This window comes from Strongylocentrotus purpuratus, unplaced genomic scaffold (assembly GCF_000002235.5).
Source record: "Strongylocentrotus purpuratus isolate Spur 01 unplaced genomic scaffold, Spur_5.0 spur5_scaffold_1, whole genome shotgun sequence".
NCBI classification, from domain to species: domain Eukaryota; kingdom Metazoa; phylum Echinodermata; class Echinoidea; order Camarodonta; family Strongylocentrotidae; genus Strongylocentrotus; species Strongylocentrotus purpuratus.
Genome location: NW_022145594.1, coordinates 41,393,704 through 41,419,455, shown reverse-complemented (window position 1 = coordinate 41,419,455; position 25,752 = coordinate 41,393,704). Strand labels below are relative to the sequence as shown.

General features: G+C 37.3%; 1 protein-coding gene across 5 annotated transcripts in view; it reads right to left on the bottom strand.

Moving 5' to 3' along the window:
- ets1 (ets homolog) overlaps positions 1–21,234 on the bottom strand; it is a 51,827-nt gene extending 30,593 nt beyond the window's left edge. Inside the window, exons 1-3 of one of the 5 annotated variants that reach the window (XM_030976923.1) lie at positions 21,101–21,234; positions 19,783–20,005; positions 6,030–6,183 (exon numbers count right to left, since the gene is read on the bottom strand). In XM_030976923.1, the coding sequence (XP_030832783.1) occupies positions 6,030–6,183; positions 19,783–19,920 (292 nt within the window). In that variant the 5' untranslated portion in view covers positions 19,921–20,005; positions 21,101–21,234. 5 annotated transcript variants of the gene reach the window in all.
- Positions 21,235–25,752: the final 4,518 nt, after the last annotated feature.

The window sequence follows — 25,752 nt, the reverse complement described above, 5'->3', positions numbered from 1 at the left end:
CAGTCTGAGGTAAATGCAGACCTGACCTCAGTTGCCATAGCAACGAATCATTTATGAAATTAGCAATTATTTATGCACTGTGTGCCTACAACTAGGGTTCTTCTGGGTAATGGATGATGCAATGCAAAGGTCACCCCAGACCAGTAAGGGCAAGGTCAGCTTTTCAAAGCAGGGTCTCAAAATTTAAAAACAAAATGATATTGTTGCCTCAAGCTTTAAAGGCCCACTGCACTACTTGTAGCTACTTGCGCCCTCTGTATAACAAACAATGCCTAATCGGTGACCATTGGTCCCCCATGATCCTCTTTTTCTTATGTTAACTGAGAGCTGAGTTGATGAGATAACCACCTGTCCAGTGACCTTGCAGGGCAGTCTAATCCCTTCTGTAAACTACGGCAGATAAGCTTTAAATGTTCAGTAATTGTATGCAATAAAAACTCAGTAAGGAATTTTCAGTGGATACCTGTAAATGATCAATAGCATTTCTCTCTTTGAGAAGTTTGCTGCGTTTGATTTTCATTTAAAAATAACATTGAAAGAGATGGAGAAAAAAACAAACAAGAGACTTCCCTTCATGATGACATTTTATGCAAGCATTGCAGTTTGCACTGAAATTACAGTCAATATATTTTTTTTTATATGGCTTTCCTGGCTGACAAACGTAATTAGCTTTTGTTTTCTAAAAATAAGTGGATAGCAAATTAAAAACGGAAAGTTAAAAACCATCTAAAATCTGGGTCAGGTTCAAAGGCATGATTAGAATTTTAGAAAACAGGAATAATGAGAGGGGTCAACTGTGTAATTAACTTGTCATATTAATCTATTAAAGTCTAACCCCCTTCATAAAGGCATTATAGAAAGAACTGAACAAATATAAATAAATAATACTTTTTAATGTAATAACCAAATATGTTTAGAGATGCAGCAAAAGGGCTACACGGTGTACCCCCCAGAAAAAATATTGATAAAGTAAAACTGATTTGATGAAACCCTTTCCAAAACCAGGATGATTACAAACAGGAAGACTTGTAGTAGGATGCAGAGACAATTGAAATGGAAAAACAGGAAAAAGTAGAAAAGGTCAATATTTTTTTTATGAATGAACTGCTTCACATTAATCTTTCTGTTTTCTTCTAACCAGTCATAACTTTTGCCAAAACACCCTAAAAGTCAAAAGGTCATGACTCATAGCTTCTCTCTATCTCCCTCTCTCTCTCTCTCTGTCTGTGTCTGTCTGTCTGTCTCTCTCTCTCTCTCTCTCTCTCTCTCTCTCGTTCTCAGTTCCATTCTTAGTTTTCTCTCCCCCCCCCCCCCCCCCCCCCCCCCCACTCTCTCTCTCTTTTATAATCTATCCCCCTCTCTCAACCTTTTTTATTCTCTCCCTCTCGCTCTCTCTCTCTCGCTCTGTCTGTCTCTTATTTCTCATTTTACTTAACTCTCTCCCCACTCTCTATCATCATTTGCCCTCTTCACTTTCTTCTCTTCCATCCCTGCCTGCTCTCCATTTATTTCTCTTCTCTTTTTGTCTGTTTGTCTGTTTGTCTGTCTCTTTCTGTAGCAAAATGTTCACCTCTATTGTAAAAAAAAAAGTGAGAATTTCCATTTTCACTGCCATTCTCTTCCTCTTACTAATAATTGCTAATCAACTATATTTGTAATTTTCGCTACCTTTTTCCTTCCTTTTTTCCTTCCTCTTTCATTTTTCCTCTTCCTCACTTCTCCTTTCTTTCATTTTCTTTCACTTTCTCTCTCCTTCTCTCTTCCTCTTTCCACTTTGTCCCTAGTGAATTAAATGCTTTTTCTTTTTTCTCATACCTGTAGGCTAGGTCAAGTTTGTGGTGTCCTCATTTTAATAATTTCGGTAAAATATTTTTATATGATATTTTCCTTTTTCCTTTTTCTGACCGATCATCACTCTCGAGATCTTCCTCATTTGCTCTTTTTATTAAATTTGTCAAGCTTCTCTCTTACTTTATATTCCTCTATCTTCCTTCTCATTTTCTCCCTCAATCTTCCCTTCTCTCACTTTTTCATTATTTCCATACGCCACTTTTTCAGATTTTCTTTCCATCTTCCCTTCTCTAAATTACTTCCTCTTTTTCTCTTCCTCCCTCCCTCCCTCTCTTTCTCTCCCTCTCTCTATCCCTTGCTCTCCCTCTCTCTATCCCTCTCCCTTTCTCTCTCACTTTGGCAACGCTGACAAAAACAGGATTTAGCGGAAGCAGGTGTGGACTAGAGATAGAACCACCACCCAGCAATCCCCAGCACACTTATCAAATTCCCTTACTCTGTACAGACCTCATTATGCCAAAACAACCGACCAATCACGTCACTCCCTTCACCCTCACCCAAGCTCTGTAGTCTCAATACACAGACTCTAATTTGGAACAAAATTCCATCAAGTCTTGTTCCAAGCCTAGCTCTGGCTGTCTCAGCCCTCAGGAGCAACGATAATATAGGGCCTATGGTGTACGTTAGAATGTAGAGTCTGCATAGTCTCTTACTCTAGACACTCAATGATGCACTATGAGTAACAAGGGTCTGCGCATGCAAACTACACTGCACAAGTTCACCACAAGCTCAGCCAAAACTTTCTGGCTTGCTAGTCTTGGGTCGCAGCCAGTGAAAATAAAATTTCAAGTACACATACTGGATTTCAAATTATACACCTACATTGTATTGTAACATACATGTTTCTAGACTTTCTAGACTACTTATCAATTCTGCGCCAACTTGCGATGATCTAGCTACAGGCAAAATGAAAGAAACCTACCAAAAGTTGAATGACTCAAAGAGAAACAAAGGTCATCAATTTAAAGTTTCAAGCTACTGTACATTAAATGTAGGCTTCTTACCAGACTAAATTAAATCAGTTCATATAACAATAAAAGTCAAGTAGAATTAATCTAATTGATGCAGATACATATATACATGTCTATATTTTACAGAGCGCCTGTATGCTCCCACTGAATAACATTGTGTAATATATTCATTCAATTTTGTTTTACTTCTTTTTTTCTCCAGTTTGATGGACAAAAAGACCAAATGCCCCCCCCCCCCTAGGAAAACCCTAAACAAACAAGGCGATTGCTTATTTAAAAACACTATTTTGCTCTTGGAAGAGATGCCGTATTTAAATAACTTGTCTATAGAGTATAGAGAGAATGTGGCTTGAATAAGTTACACGCTCATCGGGTGATTTTTAAGTGTTTGGGCAGGTGTCGCGGACATGTTTCACTCGTTTGTAAAAATCAAGACGATTTACTGGCGATTACATCCTTAATTCATCTGCGCAAACAGATGGTTTACCAATCTTTTCTCAAACTTAACTTTGGCCTGAGGTAACCCCATAGATCATCCCCTAAATACCAGTTTATTCCAAAGAATACAATATTTCTAAATAATATCCCTCTCACTGACCCCTAACAAACACTTGATTCTTCAAATGTTGTGCTAAAGCCTAGGCAAGTGTGTGTACAAGTTCTTTTTATTAAAAGAAGAAGTCCATCCTGATATTAATAAAAGCAGAAAATTTAGAGAAAGTGAAAGTTTGAGCAATATCCGATTCGAAATAGGAAAGATACATTTTTTGAAGTTTGGGAACAATGAAGTATCTTGCGAGCTCCTCTCCAGTTCGCTCAGGACAGAAAATTGCATAAACTTTCATTTTCATAGTTAGGATGGCTGAATAGGATTTGTGTCATACATGGATGGTATAATAACATATTTGTAATAATTATATTTAGGATGAATGTATGATGAAAACTTTATCTTGAAGATTTTTAGTACAGGGCAAATGGGAGGCATATATGTGGGTTATTTGTTAAATATTTACCGGTAACTTTAATGTGCAGGCTTGTTATATATGTATACATGTATGTGTACATTGTTTTTAAAGGCTGTTAAACATGATAAGGGTTTGTGACTACAAACTACATGACACGAGCTGCATCTCTAAACTCACTTATTGGATCAAATTTGGCCCCTAATAAAAAACATCCCCATGAAAATCCTGTCGGCCATTTTGCAGGCATCCTAACTCTGCTGCCATCGCGGGGGCAATTGAAACAAGGACACTCGCTACTACTGGCTCATGCCCCGCGATTTCCCCGTTCCAAAACTCAAGACCGGGGCCCCCGTCTGATCTGTACGAGAGATACGGACAGAACGGATAGTGACTTACGTCTCTATTCCTCCACTCAACCTTCCAATGATTCCTGTCATTAATTGCAGGTTTTCAGAGGACGTTTTCAATTTCTTGCTCTGTTTATAGCCAGCGCTTGCTAGTCTCTGATATCCAAACTCTTTGTAGTATTTATATGCACGTGCTGGCTCAAGTGAGGTTATTAAAGTGATGTATTTTTTTGTTTGAGCAGCAAACTATGAGTAAAACCTATGAGGAAAAGAGTGAAATTACCTCTTGAACTGGTAGATTTAGATCAATTTAGAAGACATTCCTATATATCCAGTTTAAGTTTTGGCAAATGACATTTACAGTATTTGTAATCTTGAACATTCAGTGTAAGTTTCGTTTGATTCTGTGAGAATTCATTTTCTTTTTTTTAAACCAGAACTCACCTTTATCTTTAAAGAGTACATACACATGTACATGTATGTACATGTATGCCTCAATATCTACTATGAAAATTGAGAAAAAATATACAATACAATATAGAATGGAAAATTGTAAATTTCTCAGCTCATTCATGACAAGAATGCCATATTAAAAACAAATTGAAAAAAAAACAGGCATCTTTCAATAAGCAGTCAAATGATTTTTCAAGTGACAAACTAAACTCTTATAACTCATTTTCCTTTTTTTTAAATGTATTATTAATGTAAAGTAATAACTGACAATATATTTTTAAATATTATGTCAGATATGTTTTCTTAACCTTATTACTTTGGGGAACTCTTACAAAAAATAAAATGCAAAAGATCATGGCATTGGAATATTAAAAAGTTTGGTCAAGTAGTATTACTTTGGAAATTTCTCTTTTCTTACAGGGTTGCAATCATGCTTATTAGGTTAAAATTAGTCTTCCAATGAAATAGAAGATCTTCAAGTGCTAGAGACCCTCAAGTCACATAACAATAATAATATGTAATTTTTATATAGCGCTTAATACAAATGTCTCTAAGCGCTTTACAAATATACTATTACCTCGGTCAGATTCAAAGTTCTTCTTGTTGTAACGAGGGCCATTCCAAAGCTGAAACTCATGTATTTATTTACAATTGGGTCAAAACGTGCTCGAGTTCATTTGCTAAATTGCTTTTTTATCCTTCTGGCAGAGTGCCTGAGGGTAACGGTGTTTTGTTATGGTGTTGGAATTAGTTCAGAAGTGCTTGCCCATCACGTGTCCCAAGTATTAAATCATGGAGGATTAAAGAGTTTGGCAATGAACATGAGCCCTCCCACATACAAGTACAGCATGAATGTACATGTATGGGACCATTTACATGACAGAGATTTTTTGTTGTTGAAAAACCACTGTTTCTGTTTTTCAACTATCATTTACACTATCAGTAAAAAAAAAGAAGAAAACTGTCAGCGTTTACTTTGTCCTTTTTTTTTGGAGGGGGGGGGGGGAGGAGGCGAGTTGTGGGCATGTGTCACTTGTTGCTGCTCTGCATGCTTTAGTATAGAAGCAAGGAGAGTCACACAACCAAAACAGGAATAGTTCCAACAGTGTTTGGAGCATGAGCATTTACACTGCAGTTTCCAGTGGAGTTTCCAGTGGAGTTTCCGCTGGCGTTAAAGTTAATTTTTTGAAAACTCCAAAAAGTGGGTTTTTCCAATTTTGGGTAGTCGTGCTCCAATTTGTGTAAGCAGTGCACCTAGTCCATGGGGTACATTAAAGCCTAGCTGCACTTGTTTGGCCAGAATGGATTACTGCAAGGTCACTGACCGGTGGTTATCTCAAAAGGGGATCATGGGGGGGATCAACGGGTACCGATTAGGCATTGTTTGCTATATAGAGGGCTCAAGTAGCTAGTGCAGTGGGGCTTTAAGAGTCGAGACCTACCTATGGGGTTCCCTGAGAGTTCGTCCGGAAGCTCAAAACCCGTGGGGACTTCTTGTGCCTTTGGTTCTGTTTTGATTCTCAATGCCTCCGGACCGCCAATCATAATGTTATACCTCGTCAGATCTTTAGAGTGTAGACCGTCTTGGTATCCAAGCTGAAAAGAGAATGAAATTAGATGTGATGATAATGATTGTATATAAGCTGCATTTATTCTTAACTAAATTATACATACATTTACCAAGTTTGGTATTTTTTAAATAAGGGAAACATTTCTTGATATTAAGGACTTTTAGATTTGCACAACGACAACATGGATTGCTACGATCGACGTCCTTTTTTATGCACTGCCTTGAATGGGCATCACACGTATCAGTACACGCAAATCCAAAAGTCCCTATTGTGACTTATGAGAGCTTACTTCTAAAGGCATTCAACAAAGGCTTGAATTCAACCAGTCCACTTTTCTTTGAGTTACAAAAAAAATAATTAAGTTGTTAACTGTACGTGTTTGTGCACATACATGTATCAATCACGACAGATGTTCAATGCGTCTCAAAGGTACTCCTGTTACCCCCATCTAGCTCTCTAAAGGCCCTGAAAACATCTAAGGAAATATTCCGTTTTCCTACACCTGGGTTGAAAGTGGCAAATGTCTATCAATGTTTTTCCAAAGGCAGTGTGACATATCAATAAAACACAGATAACTCCATGTTTACACTTGATACAATCAAGAAATCACTACACTTGTAACTGTGTTCTGTTATATTATGCCACGGCGGAACCACTGGTCCCAGATTGTTGAATCTACAACTGTAAAGTGTTTCAGAATAAAATACCCAACTTAAAAAACAAAACGGATGAAATGGAAAGAACTAGAAAGTAGAAACAAGAAATTACAATATATTATATTCGTCTTCTACTGCCTGGATTAATAGAATGTCAGTATATCCAAAATAAAACCCTATATAAACAGTAACCCCATTATTAAAGTAAATTCAAAGTACACATCCTGGTCCTTTAAGCAGAAAAATGAACACAATTTCTTTTCACAAATGGCAATAACATTTGCAATGTTTATATTCGTGGGCACACTCACACATAATTGCGGTTGAAAAGGATAAGAAGCAAGAAATTCGGTGATCAACATAGGAAGAGGAAACAGAGGAATAACATGGTTGCCAAAGTAATGTTTAGGTAAACAAGAGCCAAATCAGTCTGGATAAAAGTCAATAAACGCCTTTCAATGAAAAATGTAACACATGGATACAGATTATATACTGTAGGAAGAGTCTCTTCGAGTTCTACAATGATGTTATTTTTCCCTTCAGTGGGAACAGTGATTTGTAGATTTTGTTATTTGTTTGTGTAAAGTCTAATTTTGTTGTTGTTGACTAGAATTCCTTTTCAATTGGAAGGAACAAAATCTTGCCACAAGCAATTCTCATGACTTTGGTTCTAAAACTTTCAAAAAGTTTGTTTTACTAATTCAGGGCTCTGTTTTAAACAGAGATTTTGAGCTAGCCAAGCTAAAACTACCCCCCATTCCCATTTTGTTCACTTGCAGTAAATATTGTTGATGACTAAAATCTAAACTTCCAAATAAAGAAAACTCATGCCTGTAGTGAAACCAGCGCTGAGTAGCATCACTAAATCCTCCCTTCAAGCAGTTTGCAAGAATACATGCCCCCCCCCCCCTCCAACATGTACAGTCAAACCTGTCTATAGCGACCGCCCAAGGAAACACAAAAAGTGGTCTTTGAAGACGGGTTCCTTTAATACATGTTACAATGAGAAACCATTTTGAAGGGAAAACAAAAATGTGGTCTTTGTAGACAGGTGGTCACTAAAGCAGGTTTGACTGTATATATGTCCATGCAAACGCCATAATTTGTCGCTGTTTTCACGAAGTGACGGTAGTGAAAAAAAATTGCATTCACTTTGTGTTACGATTTTCCTCCCTACCGTCACTTTGTGAAAACAAGGACGAATTGTTTGTTGAGTAACAGAAAATTTGGCTCCTGCTGGCTCATGTGTACATCATCTCCAAACACCTAGGCAACATACATGTACTGTATGTGCAGGGTCAATGCACTTTCACATCCTTGGGGACGATTTATACCAAATAAAACATTTTGATCTGAAGAACACCCATCTGATGGTGATGGTTGTTATTTCAAAGCTAAGAGGCTTCTTCATGCCTTTAATCAAGAGTAAAGGAGAGAGGGAAAAGAAAGAAAAGAGAGAAAAAGAATTTTTCTTACCCTTACCAAGTTTTGTAGGTTTTGCAAAATTTACAAAATAGATTTGGCCCAATTTATATTTCTTAAGAATAATACTGGAATAATACATATCAAAGTTTACATCTAAAAGCATTTTATAGTTGGTAGGGCAGGTTTTATCATCATGGCAGGCCCTGTGATGAAGCATGCTTTACTGGATGATGAACGAAAAGCCAGCCGAGAGTGACCGTTCGTTAGTTCCCCGTTAGTTGCCGCAGACTCGATTCCGAAAAGCCTTATGCCTAGCCTAATAGACAGTCTTTGGTCTTGTCAGGAGCAATTTTTAACATTACAGGTTCTATGGAGAAATAATAATGTTCTTGAATGTGATCTATACATAGTCTTGCAGTTCAGACAATCTGTTTATACATTACGTTATTTACGACTACGTTTACACCTGCAAACTCCCCTTTGTAGTTTCCAGGCATTATCTCCAATATGTGGGCAACACAATGTCTTAACTGTAAGACTATGCAGACCGAAGGGTCTATTGCAGTCTGTTCTATAGCTACATGTTTGGCCAGAGACCTGACTAGAATTAGGCTTGGCTCAAGACCTTACGGAATCGTGCCTACATCTGTGTGTGTGTTAAATAAGAGTCTGTATCTACAGACTATCACTGCTGCTATCAAACAAGGATCAGCCCTATGCCTGTCTATCAACACAGCTGCACAAATGGTGTAAAAAAACAGATGACTGGATAATACAGGGAGTCAGGAAAAAGTGGTCTGATAAAAAAAAAGGGCAATAACATCTCAGCCAGAGTGATCAATTTCTTTGCCCACATGTTTTGTAAAGTTATTTATTGGATGATGAATACATGTATGTAGAGGGACTTTCTTGCACAGACTACCCAACAGTAAACTATTACTAAGTGCCCTTACAATGTGTAATTACGTATAGCAGTGTATTCACATGGAAAAGCAACAGGGGTGTAACTTAAGAAAACCCCACCAATGTGAATGAAGCTAATATATAAGGTATGTGAAGTCGTGAACGTCATCCAACACCAACCGGTACATGTAGGCTAGAGTTAGAGTTAGAGTTGGGGTTGGGGTTAGAATTAGGATTAGGGTTACCTAAGAAACCTCAGTCTTTAGATTTCGCTTGATTATTGGAGTATTGGTTAACCTACAACTGTTTGGTCAACTTTTGTAGTGGGGTATTCTAAAGTCGCTCCGCAACATGTACAGGTGATTGATCTAGTAAAAATCCTCATAAATATGAATGCACACTAATATCCTGACAATCGTTAGGCCTACGAAGGCCCATGGTCATTGGGCCAACAGATACCTACATGAACATATGCTGTAAATAAAATGATACATGTGATTGTGCAACAGGTAGTTTTAGCAGGTACCACAAACAACAAATGGAGCACTCTCTGTCGAGACAGTCTCTTTCTTCGAAATATCTGACAACTAACACATCTCTCCAATAAAGAATACCCCAGTCCTTGTAAGGACTACACACATGGTGTACCCGTTAAAGTTTCTCTGAATTTTCTACCTCGCAATGCAAACCTATATAGAGAACAATTAATATAAATTTGTTATCCATTAGCATAAAAGAAACAGCATCAAAAACTAGATATGTTGGTAAATTACATGCATACATGTATATTACATGGAATGGGAAGAAATGAATCCAAGAATATTTAAATTTAAAAAAGTACATGTAAACATGAAGGCCTGAAACTAAAATAGTTGGCATGCAATGTATACGCACCTCTTTATTGAATGAGAAAAGGTATCTCTTTAATCCTTTAAAGTATCCACTAACCGATCAAAGATGGAACTAAAACCTTTCCAAATATCGAGGAAATATTTTGAGAATGGAATCGCTTATGGAACAGTGGCTGGATCCCAACTAGAACCATATATTCAATCCTGTAATAATTCCCAAAGGAGAAATCGAAAGGATATCTCGAAGAGCACGGCGACGGGGTCAAACGCATGTGCCTCTGATAAAAGTTTGCTACAGTTTTAACCTCTAGAACTTGATCCAAACCCGAGCCACAAACAAGCCAGCCCCGCATGAATCACCCCTGCTCCTCATTGGTCTAACCTTAATTGGCATTTGTCAGCCTGTATGCAAATGAGGCACAACTGTTTTAGGACTGCTCCATTGTTACCGCAGAGGGGGGATCTAGACAATAGGACCCGAGGGGAGGCTTTTGTGCCCTGATTAGCCAGGGGAAATCGCCACTTTCCTGCGATCACACCTAATTTACACTAGCCCATTTATCTACAGGAAACTTCTCCTTAGCGTTCTAACAAGAACAAGAAAAGACAGCTATACACAATGCCCTCCCAATCTTAAAAACTTCATTTAGACTCCAGCCCCACAACAACAACAACAACAAAACTCCACATCACAGCGAAATTACATGTACATCATATCAGTTGGACCAGAATTGTTTTTTAACGCAGACTCTATTGCTAATGAGACGGTATCGCAGCCACGATGAAAACCCCCGTTTGTAGAATAGTTGCGGCTCATGAGTTCAGCACTCTCAATTACTCACTTTTACAGAAATTAATGTTTGCAACAAGCCACATATACGGGCAAGCCTACATACATAATAGCCTACATGGTTTGTTCGATATAATATTCACACCATGCATATAGCAATAACATCTGCAAACTATCATATCGTCATTTGCCTTGCACAATTCTATAGACCTGCATTTCTCTCACTAACGAACAAAGCACATACACTTTGTCAAATACATGTAGGTCAACAACTTTTTGATGAGAAAAACTCATTTCAGAAACTAAAAGTACATTCAGATTTGTTTTCATGAGGACGAGGTTCAATCATTCAATGACAAGAGGAAAACATTCCCATGCAATATTTCCTGTACCATATCCCTACAAATTACATTGTTGTACGTCAAAATAGTAATCTGTCTAGGCCCTGTTTCATGAAACTTGTTCAATAACAAATTTCAAATTTGTATCACACATTTGCTCTCAGCCAGTCAAATGCAACTATTTCAGTATTGCAACTTGTTATTGATAACCGGTTTTATAGGGGGAACCATCAGGGATTAGGCTACTGCACGTACCATGCACGTACACTGGAGATTTTGTATAAATATCCTTTCGGTCACTCTTAAAATGACTATGGGATAATAGAGACAGTTTAAAAGGTCATTCACAAAGGTTGGATTTGTAATACTTATATTTTACTCATTACATCACACACAGACAGAATTATTATTTCTTAATCATTTTATTCTATTTATTTAATTATTACTATTTTATTTTTAAAGGGGGGGGGCACTTTAAGAATTTAGGGATCATTCTCTGCTCAGTCTAAGTTCTTTTTGTGTCAGACGGTGAAAATTTGAACTGGAATGCTTTTATAAAACATTTACTGAATTGTTGTTGTTGCTAATTAAACAATCCTTTACTAGTAGATAATGTTATTTTTAATGTTTTCCTGTGCATATATTGCATAACACATGTTTTGTCTATTTTGAGTCAGAAGGGAAGTGACTCTTACTAGAGTAGGTAAACAATTTAGCACAGATCTGCATGTATCTGGCTCTAAAAGAGGATATCTAATGTAATGGCATTTCAATCAACTCAAATGGCTATTTGAACATCATTGCACATTAGCTATGCTGTGAATTATTTTACCAGAATTGATTGTTTTACTAACAAAAGTTCAGCGAACCCTCATCCAATTCACACAACACAGAGCGTGGAACCCGACATTTGTTTTCCTTTTCACACGGGCACACAGTATGACCAGATGTTTTATTTTGAAACGCAAGAACTAATCCTACCCACAAGACAAAGTTTTTCCTGGAAAATGTCAAAATATGGACTTTTAATTGACAGAAAGTCCACAATACCTTGTGGCATTATTATACAATTGAACAAGTGTAATTGCATTCCAGATTTCCAGTACTCTTATTTTCCTTCTGTACAAGAATAGAGGTTGGTAAAACTACAATGAAATATTGTTCAACTACATGTACATGTATATTGTATAGAGCCCTCCTTCGTGATTTTCTCTCACTCTTTCTCTGTAATTACTTGAAAACTCTAGGTAGTTATCCACTTGGAGAAGTGCACATGAACAATAATCAGTGCTGTCACTTCAATAAATGTTAGGGTTGACTTCCTAGAAAGATATATACAAATTTTAATTTCAACCCTCCTTTCTCTCCTAATCCCCTCTCTCCTTCCCCTCTCTCTCCTTCTTTCTCTCGGACTCTCCCTCTCCCTCTTGCTATCAACTAGAGCGCAAACTAATGGGATTTCAACAAATGCTGGACAAAAACCTCTTCAACTGCAAGTCGAGGGTGAAACAAACAGCTTATAACCGAGGGGTAAAACAGAAAACAAAAAGAAAAAGAGAAAATGGAAATACATGTAAGTGTGAAAACTTGTATTTTCTAGTTTCCTAGGAATCCATTAGCCTCTAAAGAACCCCTCATGAACTTGGTGAACTTTTTTAAAACACTGACTCATTCTCTGCCCCATCAACTTTTTACCTTGCCCTTGTGCTTGTGGTCGTGGAAACCATTTGATAAAGGTAATCTGTACTTTTCGGCTTTTTCGCCTCATACATCTACATGTTTATTGTGCATTTGTCCTGCTTATATACTGTATTGCATCAGGGTTATTGCTCCGATTGCACATCATTGATGTATAAAAATTTAAAAGTCATGTACATGTAGGTCCACTTCCAGCGATAAAATATGAAAAACAGTCAAACCTGTCATACATGCAGCGACCGCCCAAGGGAAACACAAAAAAGTGGTCTTTGTAGACAGGTTCCTTTAGTACATGTTTCAATGAGAAACCTTTTTCAAGGGGAAAAAAAAATGTGCTTGTTGTAGACAGGTGGTCTTTGTCGACAGGTGGTCACTAAGGCAGGTTTGACTGTACCTCTATCATGAACATGGCCTATAAATGTGCAGTCTGCCAGTCTAATTGTCATACGGCAAATGTTGTCTCATTCACGCATCAAAATGAAAGAGCTAATTAATCAGAAAATGGAGACATAATTACATTGATTACCAATACCAGAGAGCCCCAAGACCCCAGACTTTTATTACTTCAGGTGAATGACCCCAAAAGTACACTGCAGAAGTCTTGACCGAAGGGACAGCAAATCCCATTCGGCATAGACAACTTGTTAAAGTGATTCATCGAAAAAGATCAAATGCACAATGGTACAGAAGTCACGCTCCATCCCACTTTCCCTCCCTGCCATCTCCATGCATTCTTTCTCCGTCTCTCATTCTTTTCCCCCTTACCAACAACTTTCCCTATCTTCCTGGGGAGTGTTCACAAAGACTAAGATTGACTTTAAGTTAGACTTACATGTAACTATGGCAGGCCATTCATGCCACTGGTTGCTTTCACCATTATGATCTTTAAATAATATTTTTCCTTAAATAGTGAACTGTGAAAAATTGTAAACTCTGTAGATTTGTGACCTTGATTTGTAAGTCCCTTGAGAGACCAATGCCAGTAAATGGTGCAAGAAAACAGTGGCATGAGTGGCCTGCCATAGTTAAGTCAGACTTAAAGTTAATCTTAGTCTTTGAGAAACACTCCTAGGACAGACAAATTGGTGTATACATGTCATGCTATTGTGTTAATCCCCTTGTTGCGCTAAAACCCTCTATAGTTCTACGGTGACTCCAGCGCGATCTGCTTGATCTGTTACTGTCGGCTAACAATGGGCGATTATTGATCCAACTGCCAACCCTCCTACGATGTAGACATGGGTCGATGCAGAGGAATTATTTCTCTTTATATTCTTTAGAGACTCTTGGTCTTGGGGGATCTCATTTACTCATTTAGAAAGAAGAATTTAAATGTTTCTGCCTTGTAATCAATATCGGTATGTCCATCATCATCACCATATACAAGCGCTCTCTTGAACACCTCATATACATAAAACATGCCTCAAAATCTACTCAAGCAATCAAGTTCAGTCCTCTGAAGAATTTTTCATTTCCAATAGGTAATTTATAGTCTCTTTACTTTCACACTCTGCCCTAATTTTTTTTAACAACTTAGGGGAGAGATAAAAAGTTACTGCCTCACAACTGTTCAGAGAGTTTTTTTAATAATTTTATCTATTTCTTTAGGAAGTAGAATTCAGGTGTTTCAAGTAGCCTTGATAACTTCCACTCTTCCAGAGTTGTAGAAACTAATCAATGATAATCCATCATTGGCCCGTGACCATATACACTGTAGCATAGTACCAGCTACATGTAAATGTATGCAAAGAGGATTCTATCTACTGTATACTCCATAGATACCCTTATGCATGTAGCAGGTGAAATAAATAGATTAGAATAGTAACCATGCCTTCTGGAGAAACAAATGCACTGAAATACATTTTAAATAGTAAACAGATCTATAACTTACATTTCATTGAGATCTCACACATCCCCCCCCCCCCCCCCACCCCCTGAAGACAGATTATCATTTTGAGTTCATTCATACATTTAAGACATTGTAGTCAACAACACACTAGTCTGAAGCGTATCATAACACATCAAGATGACGCCAGAGTTAAAAAACATGAAATCCGTTGGAAAATGTCATTCAAAAATCACACAGCTGTCCCTGTGCTGGCATCCTCGAGAAAATGATTGAAATCTCACGTTTGATGGATCAGTCTACGTTTTCAGACCCATTGAGATAATAGTGTTTAGAAGTACAATGTACAGATACATGTACATACACATGTAGCCTGAATGCTGCCCATATTCCAGTAATTAACTTCTCTCAAGAGGATTTAAAACACTCATGAAATTTTGCAATTTTGAATGAATAAGATATCAATAATAGTACTACAAAAATTAACCGAGGCAGTTTCAGTAGCCTTGAGCATGCCTGTACAGACATTACACTGACGTATTACATAATGTGAAGACAATTTCTAATGGACATACCATAGGGTATTGAAGTAGATTTTTAGAAAATACATGATGTTGTTGCGTTTTGTCAAAAGTGAAATTACATATTGTATATCCTAATTACAGTATTAGAAGGCATATCAAAATTATCAAGTGTTTTAAACTGTTAAAAAGCTTACTTTCATTTTGTGTGTCTTACTAGAATTTATCTTGGTCTTGGTACTTCTTGTTAAGTTCCTACATGTATCTACGGTACAAATAAAACGGCGTTGGAATGGACCCGCTTTGGGATATTCCTCCTTTTCTTTTTGTATGGATACCATATGTATGTATGCCTACCATGTACATGTACTAGTATGAATAAAATACATTTCTAGGCATAACCTTCCTTAATTTCTAAAAAATTAGAATGAACAAGAACACTACCCACATACTGCAGAGGAGGAAAATATATCCAAAGCCATACAGCAAAGAAGCCACAAAGTCTGGAAGTCGCACTAAATTTATAGAGAGCATCTGATTAAAATCCTATCTAATGAGGAACGATCCCGACAACTCTAAGACTCAGAAATCCCTCGGTGACGAGTTGTCGCCGCTTTGATGTCGCAACGATCAAGACAGATTTTTCGACAAAATATCACAGGCTCGCGAGGCAGGCATTCATCAAGATAGTTGAGTTTTAAGGAGAGTAATGGCTGGATTAAATTCAATAATTCATCGCAGGATTTAGCACGCTATAAGTTGAATAATCATTTCCAGAGTAGTGTCGCATGGCAATTGGTTCATTTACGCACCAACATCGTACTTTGGTGTGACTTCATGTATTCTTGTTTACTGTTCGGCATTACATTGCTGTGTATCATTGTGAGTATTCAAGTATTAGTCTTTGGGCAGGGCTAGACCTCTAAATTTTGCCATTTTTACATAGTCATAGATGTATGTACTGTACATGTAGGTCTTATGCATATTTGGACCACCTTCTAAAACTGAAAGGCCGGTGCGGAGCCCTGCTGTAGGCTTGAACAAGCTTTCTGTTCCTATATTCAATAAAAAAAACGAATGCGAGTAATGGGAACTCAAAGGGAACTATGAACTATGTAGGAAAGACACAAGACCAAAGGGATAAAATCCATAAAAATGTTAAATTCAAAGAAAAGAAATTCTTTTGTCCAAAATGTACATGTATACATGTAAATGGAATATTTTGAAGGGTTAATCCACCTGTCTTAAGTTTGTAACGAAGCCCTCGCACAGAAAAGTACTTAAATCGATCTTTGTAGTTGTACCTGAATGCACTTATCCTTATGGATTGGAGGTACATGAAAAAGAACAAACACATGTATATTTGCCTAACACTTATACAAAAACAGAGAAATAAAAATGAACAAAACATACACAACATGTAAAAATGAAAGCAAGGCTAAGGAGCAGTATGAAAATATGTAGTCGGTGCTCTGAAAGCTGCCAGATTTATCAATCTTTTCCCGGTGCTTGACATGTAGTTTCAATGATTCCATCCTCCCGAGAGTTTCTTTGAGTGCCTGAAAGCCTTTTGCCTCTGGTTTCTATCGATACTTCTCAATTTCTCCTTAGAGAAATGAAAAAGGGAATGATCTCTCTATCTTGGACTCCCACGCTTCTTCTCAAAATTTCCTGAAGTGAGACTCTCCCCATTTTGTATATCCCCTCAGATCTCTGTCTCTCTCTATCATCCCCTTTTTACATGTACAGCCTACCCCTCTCCCCAGTCTCTCTTCCACCCCCCCCCCCCTTCTCTCGCTCTCTTTTCTCCCTCCCTCCTCCTTCACCTCTCTTTCAGTATGGAGTACATTTAATATATAGCAAATGGCCATGACAAATACAGATTGGAGGAAGTACTAATACCAGTAATCATCATCTTCACAAGTACAGTTGTAATATAAATATAATAAAAATAAAGAATCACTAAAAAGAAAATCTGAGATATAAAATTAATCATCGAGCTCCCACAGAAACACTTTCATAGCAAAGTACATGTATGCCAACATGTTACACTGAACAAGAAAAACTTTAATTAACCATGACCCCCCCCCCCCCCCCCCCCCCCCCCCCCCCCCTCTTCCCCCTCCCCCACTTTTCCCCCTTCTTTTGCCCATTAAGTCACTGAACAGAACTTACAGAAGGGATGAGACAGTAAGCCCATATATTTATAACTGTGCACAGTACGCTTTGACAGCCTGTTGCAAAAGGCGTCAGTCATGCCCCAAGTTGAATGACCAGCTTAGCACTATAAATGGCACACACAAGCAAGCTTTCGGAAGCTTTTCCTTTTCAGCTTACAGGAAAAGCCAAGCAGAAGAATGAAAAGGAAAAAGGGAGTCATGATCTAATGGCAACCCCCCAAGTCTACTTCCCAATTCAACCATTGTGTGAATGCCATATCGAGACACACTGAAGTGACTGAACCCTCAGAGGATTACAGAGTCTAATCCCTTTTTTATCAATACCTTCACTTCCTCCAGTTAAACACATCCCTTTCAAGATAAGCTCGAGTGCTTGCTTGCATAAAACTGCAATAACAAACAATCTAGAAGTTAATCTGAATTGTTTGTCGATATGTTGTTAATATAGGACAATGTGATGAGGTGTTAGAATAAAACTTTCAACCTTTGCACCTCATGACAAGTCGACTACTGGTCATGAATGCAATAGCCAGATTTTACTAACATTTTGTATGCATACTGGGAGGAAGGTTGTTCTCGAATCTTGACAACCCCAAAGCTTGTCTGAGGCTTGCCAACATAGCAACAAATACATGTGGTCATGTATGGTTCAATCTAGACAGAAGTCCATTTTAAGTGGATGATTATCTTTGAATTAGTTTTAAATCCCTGCAATGTCCCCTTAGACTCATCCATGTTTTAGGATGAAGATTCTAATATATTTTCCTACCGGTACTCAAAATGTTACTCCCAATTCCTAACAAAATGACAACAAATTATCAACAAGGACATTCTGATTTAGGTCCGATGAAAAACAAAACCATTGCAACAGAGCGTGAACTGTGACATCACAATGAATTTGGGTGAAAAGCTGCTTAAAATGCTGGCGCCTCGACAGTTATAGAACCACTTATTATTCTGGGATATTAACAATGGAATGCCTTGCCTCACTAACTCACAATAGCAACACCTCCGCCACAATCCTATTTTTGATGGCAGACCTCGCGTTGAACTTGCCTTCTTGTGTAAGTTTTCTAACCAGCCATTTTAGGTTCAAAATGAGTCTGAACTCTGTAACCTCTTGAAGAGTATTGTTTATTCGGGTTATGGTGGAAACGGAGATTACCTACGATTTAGGTATCTGTGTCAAATCCATCTTAACAATGAATGTGAATTACGTTTAAGTCATAGGTATTATTACTGGGAAACACATTACTGGAGTTGAACCTAATTTATCCTCTACATACCACCTCTATAATTAAATCTTAACTTGAATGACATTTAATTGCCTAATTTTAAAAAAAAATCTACATTCAAGAGAGAACAATACATACTGTAATCTACAAATAAGATAGTTATGCCAGAGGACGAAGGAGGGGACTTGTGTAAATTTAGTAAAGCAAAATATTTATGAGCAACAAGAATGTGTCAAAAACTATACCCAGCACAGGATCTTGCAGGACCATTGATGATAGCAAAAATTCTTAAGTACATTCAGATGTGTTTTTCTGCATAAAAAGTTTACAAACTATTCTTTGTCCAGTCGTCAGAACACTCAACATCTATCTTGAATGGAATGACTACCTGTACTACTGCTGGGTGCTGGGGTATTCAAGCTATTTTGGTTCTCGACTTTAAGGACTAGATTAAGATTCTGGCAATTAAAATACCAGGCAACTTTCTCTGTATGCACATGTTAATTAGTTGAATGGCCTCCCAAAATCTTCACTAGCATGGCATTCCTGATCTACAAGTGGAACTTAAGGAACTTTAAAAAATGTCTGCACAAACTAAAATTCCCACCAATGACATGCCAATCACACAAAAGCTGAATAGACAAAGTTCAATGCTCCATTCAAATGTAAATTCTTTTCATAACCCCCAGTTTACTTAAATAATTATCTATAGCAACATTCCACCTTACATTGGGTGTTGCTATGTCTGGCAAGGCAATTCATCAGGAGAAAAGAGCATCTTTTGCTTACTGGAAATACGCATAAAATTAGTCTACATTGTACCACAATGTATTCAAATGTACATGTATACTTTGTGCAGAGTTGCATACCCTTTATCAAATGCATTGACAGCCAATGACCAGGTCTGCCAGAGGAATGCCTGATATGGCAACAGAACATCCAATTTTCAAAGCTTTCAAAAAAGAACAATAATCTGAAGCTGCCATGATCAATTAGTGGCCTAAAAAATGAAAAATGATTTTGAATGACTTTTGCAGGGAAGGTTTAAAGTAAAAAGCTGTCTACTACATGTACATGCTTACTGATACATAGTCCTAAATTCAAAAGTTAGACATACATGTACATGTATGTAAGACTAGTCAGTATTTGTTTTATATTTTGAATAAGTGGGCTCATACCTTCTGTATGATAAGCTTGTGGGGCCTCCTTTTACGGTTCATCACATCAGGAACTTGGCAGCATTCGTCCAGATGCATGCTGGGACGAGGCTGCAGTTGATGAAAGTCTGGAGGGAACGAACAGTGCATAGACGCCATGATTGATGCTCAGCCGCGCGGCTCTTGTTGGAGGTCGAACTCGACGTCGACCAGGAATTACTCGGCTTCTGTACGTGTGGCGATGCTGAAATTGAGATGAAATGTTGAGGGACTGGTTAATTTGAATAAAACAAGGGTAGACAAAGCTAGACTGTTATATAATTTATAGCAACATGGTTTTAAAAAACAAAAACACAAGAGAATGAATTTGGAACAGAGGGCAATACTTGCAGTTGTAGCGAAAACATGTACCAACATTAATGAGAAGCCTGGAAACTTTGTAGGCCTACTAATGTACTTTTATTTATATCTGTCTAGAACAATCAACCTTTTGACATGTTTGAAATATTTATCCACAAGTATATTTATTATTCTGACAGGTTTGAAGAAAATGACAAAGATTGAAAGACAGTGGGGTTGAAAATAAGAAACAGTCGGCCGAGTAGCCCACATGAGATTCAAAATGCTGAAGGGAAGAAAATAAACCCATTATCTGCCTAATCTTGCCACTCAAAGAAACTCAAGATAACTAAGATAAGATGATGTGTCAAACTCGAGCAAAACTCGGCCATCTCTTTACCTTGCTTCAACTACGTTTTAGTTGATAGTGATACGTACATGAATTCCCAGCACAGATCTAAACTGAAGTAATTTTATCTTCGCACCATGCACCATTTCAGTTTTAACCACACACAATTCAAAAGATATAGGCCTATGTCAAGAACATTCTTGAAGATGTCTATTTAAAAACAAAATCATTAAATTAACATAATTTTATTATTGAAAAACATCATGACATGTGACAGCGACATTGCTGAACAGTTGACAACTTACAGGCTAACGCGAAGTAGCACCTCAAAATGTCGACGTTGAATTAAAGACGAACAAAATAATATTATTTATATCCTAGGAAAACTCCAGTCTACGAATACGAAGAGTGAAGACGTTCGCTGGCATACACGTACAGAAAGTCAACTTGCTGGAGACCACGGCTCTTGCATGAAGTGTGTGTCAAACCAGCGCAACAAGTTGAAGACGGGCTCTGGATGAACGAGCTTGTTGCATGATATAAATCAAATAAGAGCCGCAAAAGAAGAATCCACAGATAATTTCATGTGGTCTCCGGAGGCATGTGGACAGAGCATCAATCACCACCAACTAAGATCAAATTTTGGCTCACCTGGGCTTTTTATACGGGAGAAGCGATGGCCCTGCTACGCTTCGTTTACCTTGGGAAGTTCTATTGAAAATCCAGCATGTATGGAGCAGCTAGCTGTAAACAAGTAACTTCAGCGGCAGAAAAGTTGAGCTGTATCGTGTGTACTGTGTGCATGATGGTGGTTCGCACGCAGTTCATTCATTCATTAGAATTTCTCTCGAAAGGGGTACCCTTTCCGGCGCGCCCATTGGACGACACGTAATGAATACGCCGACGTCACAATTATACGAGTATACGTCCAATCAGCGGTCAGTGCATAATTGATTGCATTAATTAGTTCCCCGGAATGCACTGCATAGATACTTTTAGAAGTTCTCAGTAAGACATGCAACTTGTCCCACTATGTATAATCATTTAGTGAAACAAAACATATTCAAAATTAACAAATAGGATTTTACACGTGTAAGGTGGAATTACATATTTTCCATTGTAACGCCTTTCGTAACAAAATGTTCTCAGTTGTAGTTTGGGGTCACATTTTGTTTGATATGTTTTCAGTAAGAAGAAGAAGAAGATCAATATATATAACGAAAAGAGGATCAATATTAAAGTGACGATAATAAGGATAATAATAATAAAGGCAATAATGATAATACTACTAATAATAGTAAATTAGTAATAACAATATTAACACCCAAAAGTACATTTATCGAAATAATACCAACAATAATAAAAATGATTATAATAAGAAGAAGAGAAGAACAAAGAGACGAAAAAGGAGAATAATGAGAAGAAGAAGAGGAAGAAGAAGAATAAGAAGAAGGAGGAGGATGAGAAGAAGAAAGAGAAGAAGAAGAACACCAACAGCAACAAAAACAACAACAGGAACGAGAAAAAGTAGAAGAACTACAGTGTATTGAGATGAAGAAAAAAATTGTATCGGGAAACTTGTTGCTTGATGTCTCTCACAACTTATACATGTTGATAAAATACACTACATGGTTTCCCTCTCTCTTCTTTTGTCCTGTGGCATCTGATCTACATCTTCACCTTCGAGATTTTCATCAGTTTCCATGACAACGATGACGTTGCGACATCCAAATCCTATCGGGGAAGCAGTCGAAACATAAACCGTAGTCTTAGTGTCAAGCCCGAGTTGATTCATCCCGGATTCATCCACCGGATTCGTGATCCTGTGTTATTTTAGCATGCCCTTGCCTCGGAATTTGCATGGTGAATTGTCAATTTATATTTATTCTCCATGCTGCATTATACTGTTATTTTTATATTACTTAACCATCATTCTTTGCCTGAGATAACACATATACGTTCTTCATCTTCCCCTTCTTGCCATTGCTTGTGTATGGAACCAATCAGTTGCAGCTGCACGCTTTTCAAGACAATTAAATGAATTAAACACGTAAATATTCATAATTGAATGACACACGCCCTTAAGACTAAAACAACAACAACAACAACAACACAAAATACTTATAATGAAATATAATATAATCATAATATCATTAAAAATGTCATTAAAAATATCAAATAACATAGATACATGAAAAGCATATTTTACGAGATACAATAGACATATCAAATAATTACAAGATGATATTTCATAAGCACGCATAATGACGCCACATAGCAAAATAGACCTTTTTCGTAAATTTAATGCATGAATCTTTGTTAAATGCCATGTTACAAATTCTTTCATTCACCTGTTTCATATAATTGTATTTCGATAGTAAGAATGGAATTCCATGTTCATTAATTGTTGCTAGGTAGGACAACACTTATGCCTTGTCCTACCTAGCAACACGAATGTTACTTGAAATATAACAAACATAACAAAGATTTGTGCATTATTTGATTATGTTACGAACATGGGAATACATTAACACCCGTCTTAGTGGTCACTGGAATGATACATGCTACATGTTATCTTTTTCTATGTCAGGGATAGCTTGCACAAGGGATATAGACCGTGGTCACTCACTGTAATGACATTTGTATTAATATCCGAGACGTGGGCTATTCCTGACCTAAGAATTAGCATTCTGCATGCCCGATAAAGCAAACACTAATACATGCAAGAAGGCTTCAGACAATAAAAATACTATTACGGAATGGCCCTTATTCGTCATCCTTGAAATTGACGGAGTGCACATTAAGATTCATTTTACACTCAGTGATAAATGACCCGTTTTCTAATAAAAGCCTCGGTCACAAATGCCATTACGAACTGCTACGAACGCCGTACGAACGATTTTCAGACAATGGACATTCGGAAAGACAATGGAAAAACAGGCAGATTCATACATACCTTTGTGACCGTAGCTTTATTTCCATTTATGCATTTTTTTCTTCACCACAACCCCTATTTAATATCTACATATAGAGGGATCTCTAAAGGTATACTCCACTTTGCATATATTATGTGGTGCTATGTCTGGCATGTCGAGGACACGCCTTGTCAAGAGAATCATTTGTTCAAGAAGTGTGCATAAAATTCGTAGTGTACAGTCTGTCCGAATGAAGTTTATGATCAGAAAACAATGTGGCTCGTCTGATATTAAAGGGATAGTTGAGTTCTGTTGCAGAGGGCGCTACTTTTTTGTGAGATAATGAAAAACTGATTGTCAAATTTGAAAGAATATAATATTCAAATGACAAAATCATCTTTTTTTGATCAAAATCGGTTCAGAGACGGCTGAAATATAACGATTTCTAATACTTGTTTTAGAAAAAACCGTTGAAAAAACGAAATAACGCATTTTACGTCGTATTTCAGCCAATTCCGATGAAGGTTTTTTTGTTGGCATTTTTGTATTGCTTATATTACGCACAACCAGCCGGCCGATGCATTGGTAATTTTAATTAAATAATTAATTAACGGTCACCGTGTTTTTTTTTTTAAAAGTGGAGCTGAATTGGTATGCTCGTATCGGCTAAATTTCACACATTTTGGGTTCTAAAATTACCTTCATAGCAATTTTAGGTTCTAAAAGGGCACTAGAAATGTCATAGATAAGAATAAGAGCAATAACCATGCACTTTGAAGGCATTTGCGGTCTGAAAACAGAACTCAACTATCCCTTTAATAAATCGGTTTACTAACATATTTAAAGTTATGGATGTTTCTTTCCTGAGGTCCTAGTGACAAGTTACCCTTAACCTATTAATAATGAATAACTACAATACTTGGAATCCAGTCTGCATATATTATCTGTTGCTATGTCAAGCGAGCCTCGGACAGGCGTTCTTGTTTCCAAGAATAACCTTTAATTAAAATATATGCATAGAATTCGAATATGTTAGTAACCGGTCTAAGATACCTGCATAAAATGTGAACGCAATACGATTAAGACCGAATGCCCGTGTTTTCTTCAATGTAAATTATTTATTCTCCGGGGCTATCCACAACTAGTCTTGCTTTACTGCAGACCCCTCCATTGTATACGTTACCCAATGCATAATAACAAGTTTAAACCTATTCATTATGTTGTAATAGATTTGTATACTTTACTATTATCATTGTTATAGTTTTGGGTTATATTAATTTAGTTTATTGATAAAGGATGTACATTACAGGCAATTCTATTATTTATTTGAAAAAATACAATTACATATACAAATGTGGAAAATAAAAATGAATTTGAACTTGAACAACCTGTATGTTTATACCAGTAACTTTGGAATACTGCTGTTTTAATATCTTTTATATTGATTTTGTTATTATCGAAAGTTTCGCTTTGTCTAATTTACATTCAACAGCCAACTACTCTCCTAACCATTGTTAAAGTATGTTTGCATTCAGCTTTTTTTACTTTGATACCAGTACGATGTCATCTGCAAAACTAAAGCGGTTTGCTAACTTTCCTATTTCTACGTGATCCGTTTCGATATTTTCTTATTCTCACCTGTTACGAATAAGTATAGCAGGGGCGGATCTAGCTTTTTGCCGAGGAGAGGGGGGGGGGGGTGGTTGACCGAGTGGCGGATCCAGGATTTCCCCAAAATCGCGCCGTTTTACTGTTTTCCTTGTTGTCTTTCTTTTTATTCTTCTTTTCCCCCCTTTTTGTTCACTTGGCCGCCCAAGGGGGGGGGGGGGGTAAACCGCCCAGCCCCCTAGATCCGCCCCTGTATATCTAAATAGTCAGAGGGTGAATTGCATACATTAATTGTTGCTAGGTATGACAAGCATTATGGCTTGTCCTAACTACACATCATGTATTTAATTTCCATTCTTACTATTTAAATGCAAGTAATCGTAACAGGTGACTGAAATAATTTGTAACGAGGCATTTAAGAAAGATTTGTGCGCTACACGCGATTACATTATGAATATATGGCCTATGTGTATGAATAGTTGGGCTCTTGGAAGTACCAGTGGTACACATTTGAATGAAATTTCTAAATCTCTAGACAATTTGGTTTAGAGTAGCCATTTTAGGGCACGTATGCATAATTATGTATGAGACTCATCAGACCAGTTTAGTCAAACATGTTTAGTGATTTATGCATGTTTCTCTTCCTTAATTTTTAACAGCCATTTCATCCACCTGCTATGAATAATGTCATCTTTGTAGATGAAAGTTACTTGGCATATATTAGTTATTGCTATGTCGGACGAGCTTCTAGCAATCAATATATTTGTTTGAAATTTTAAA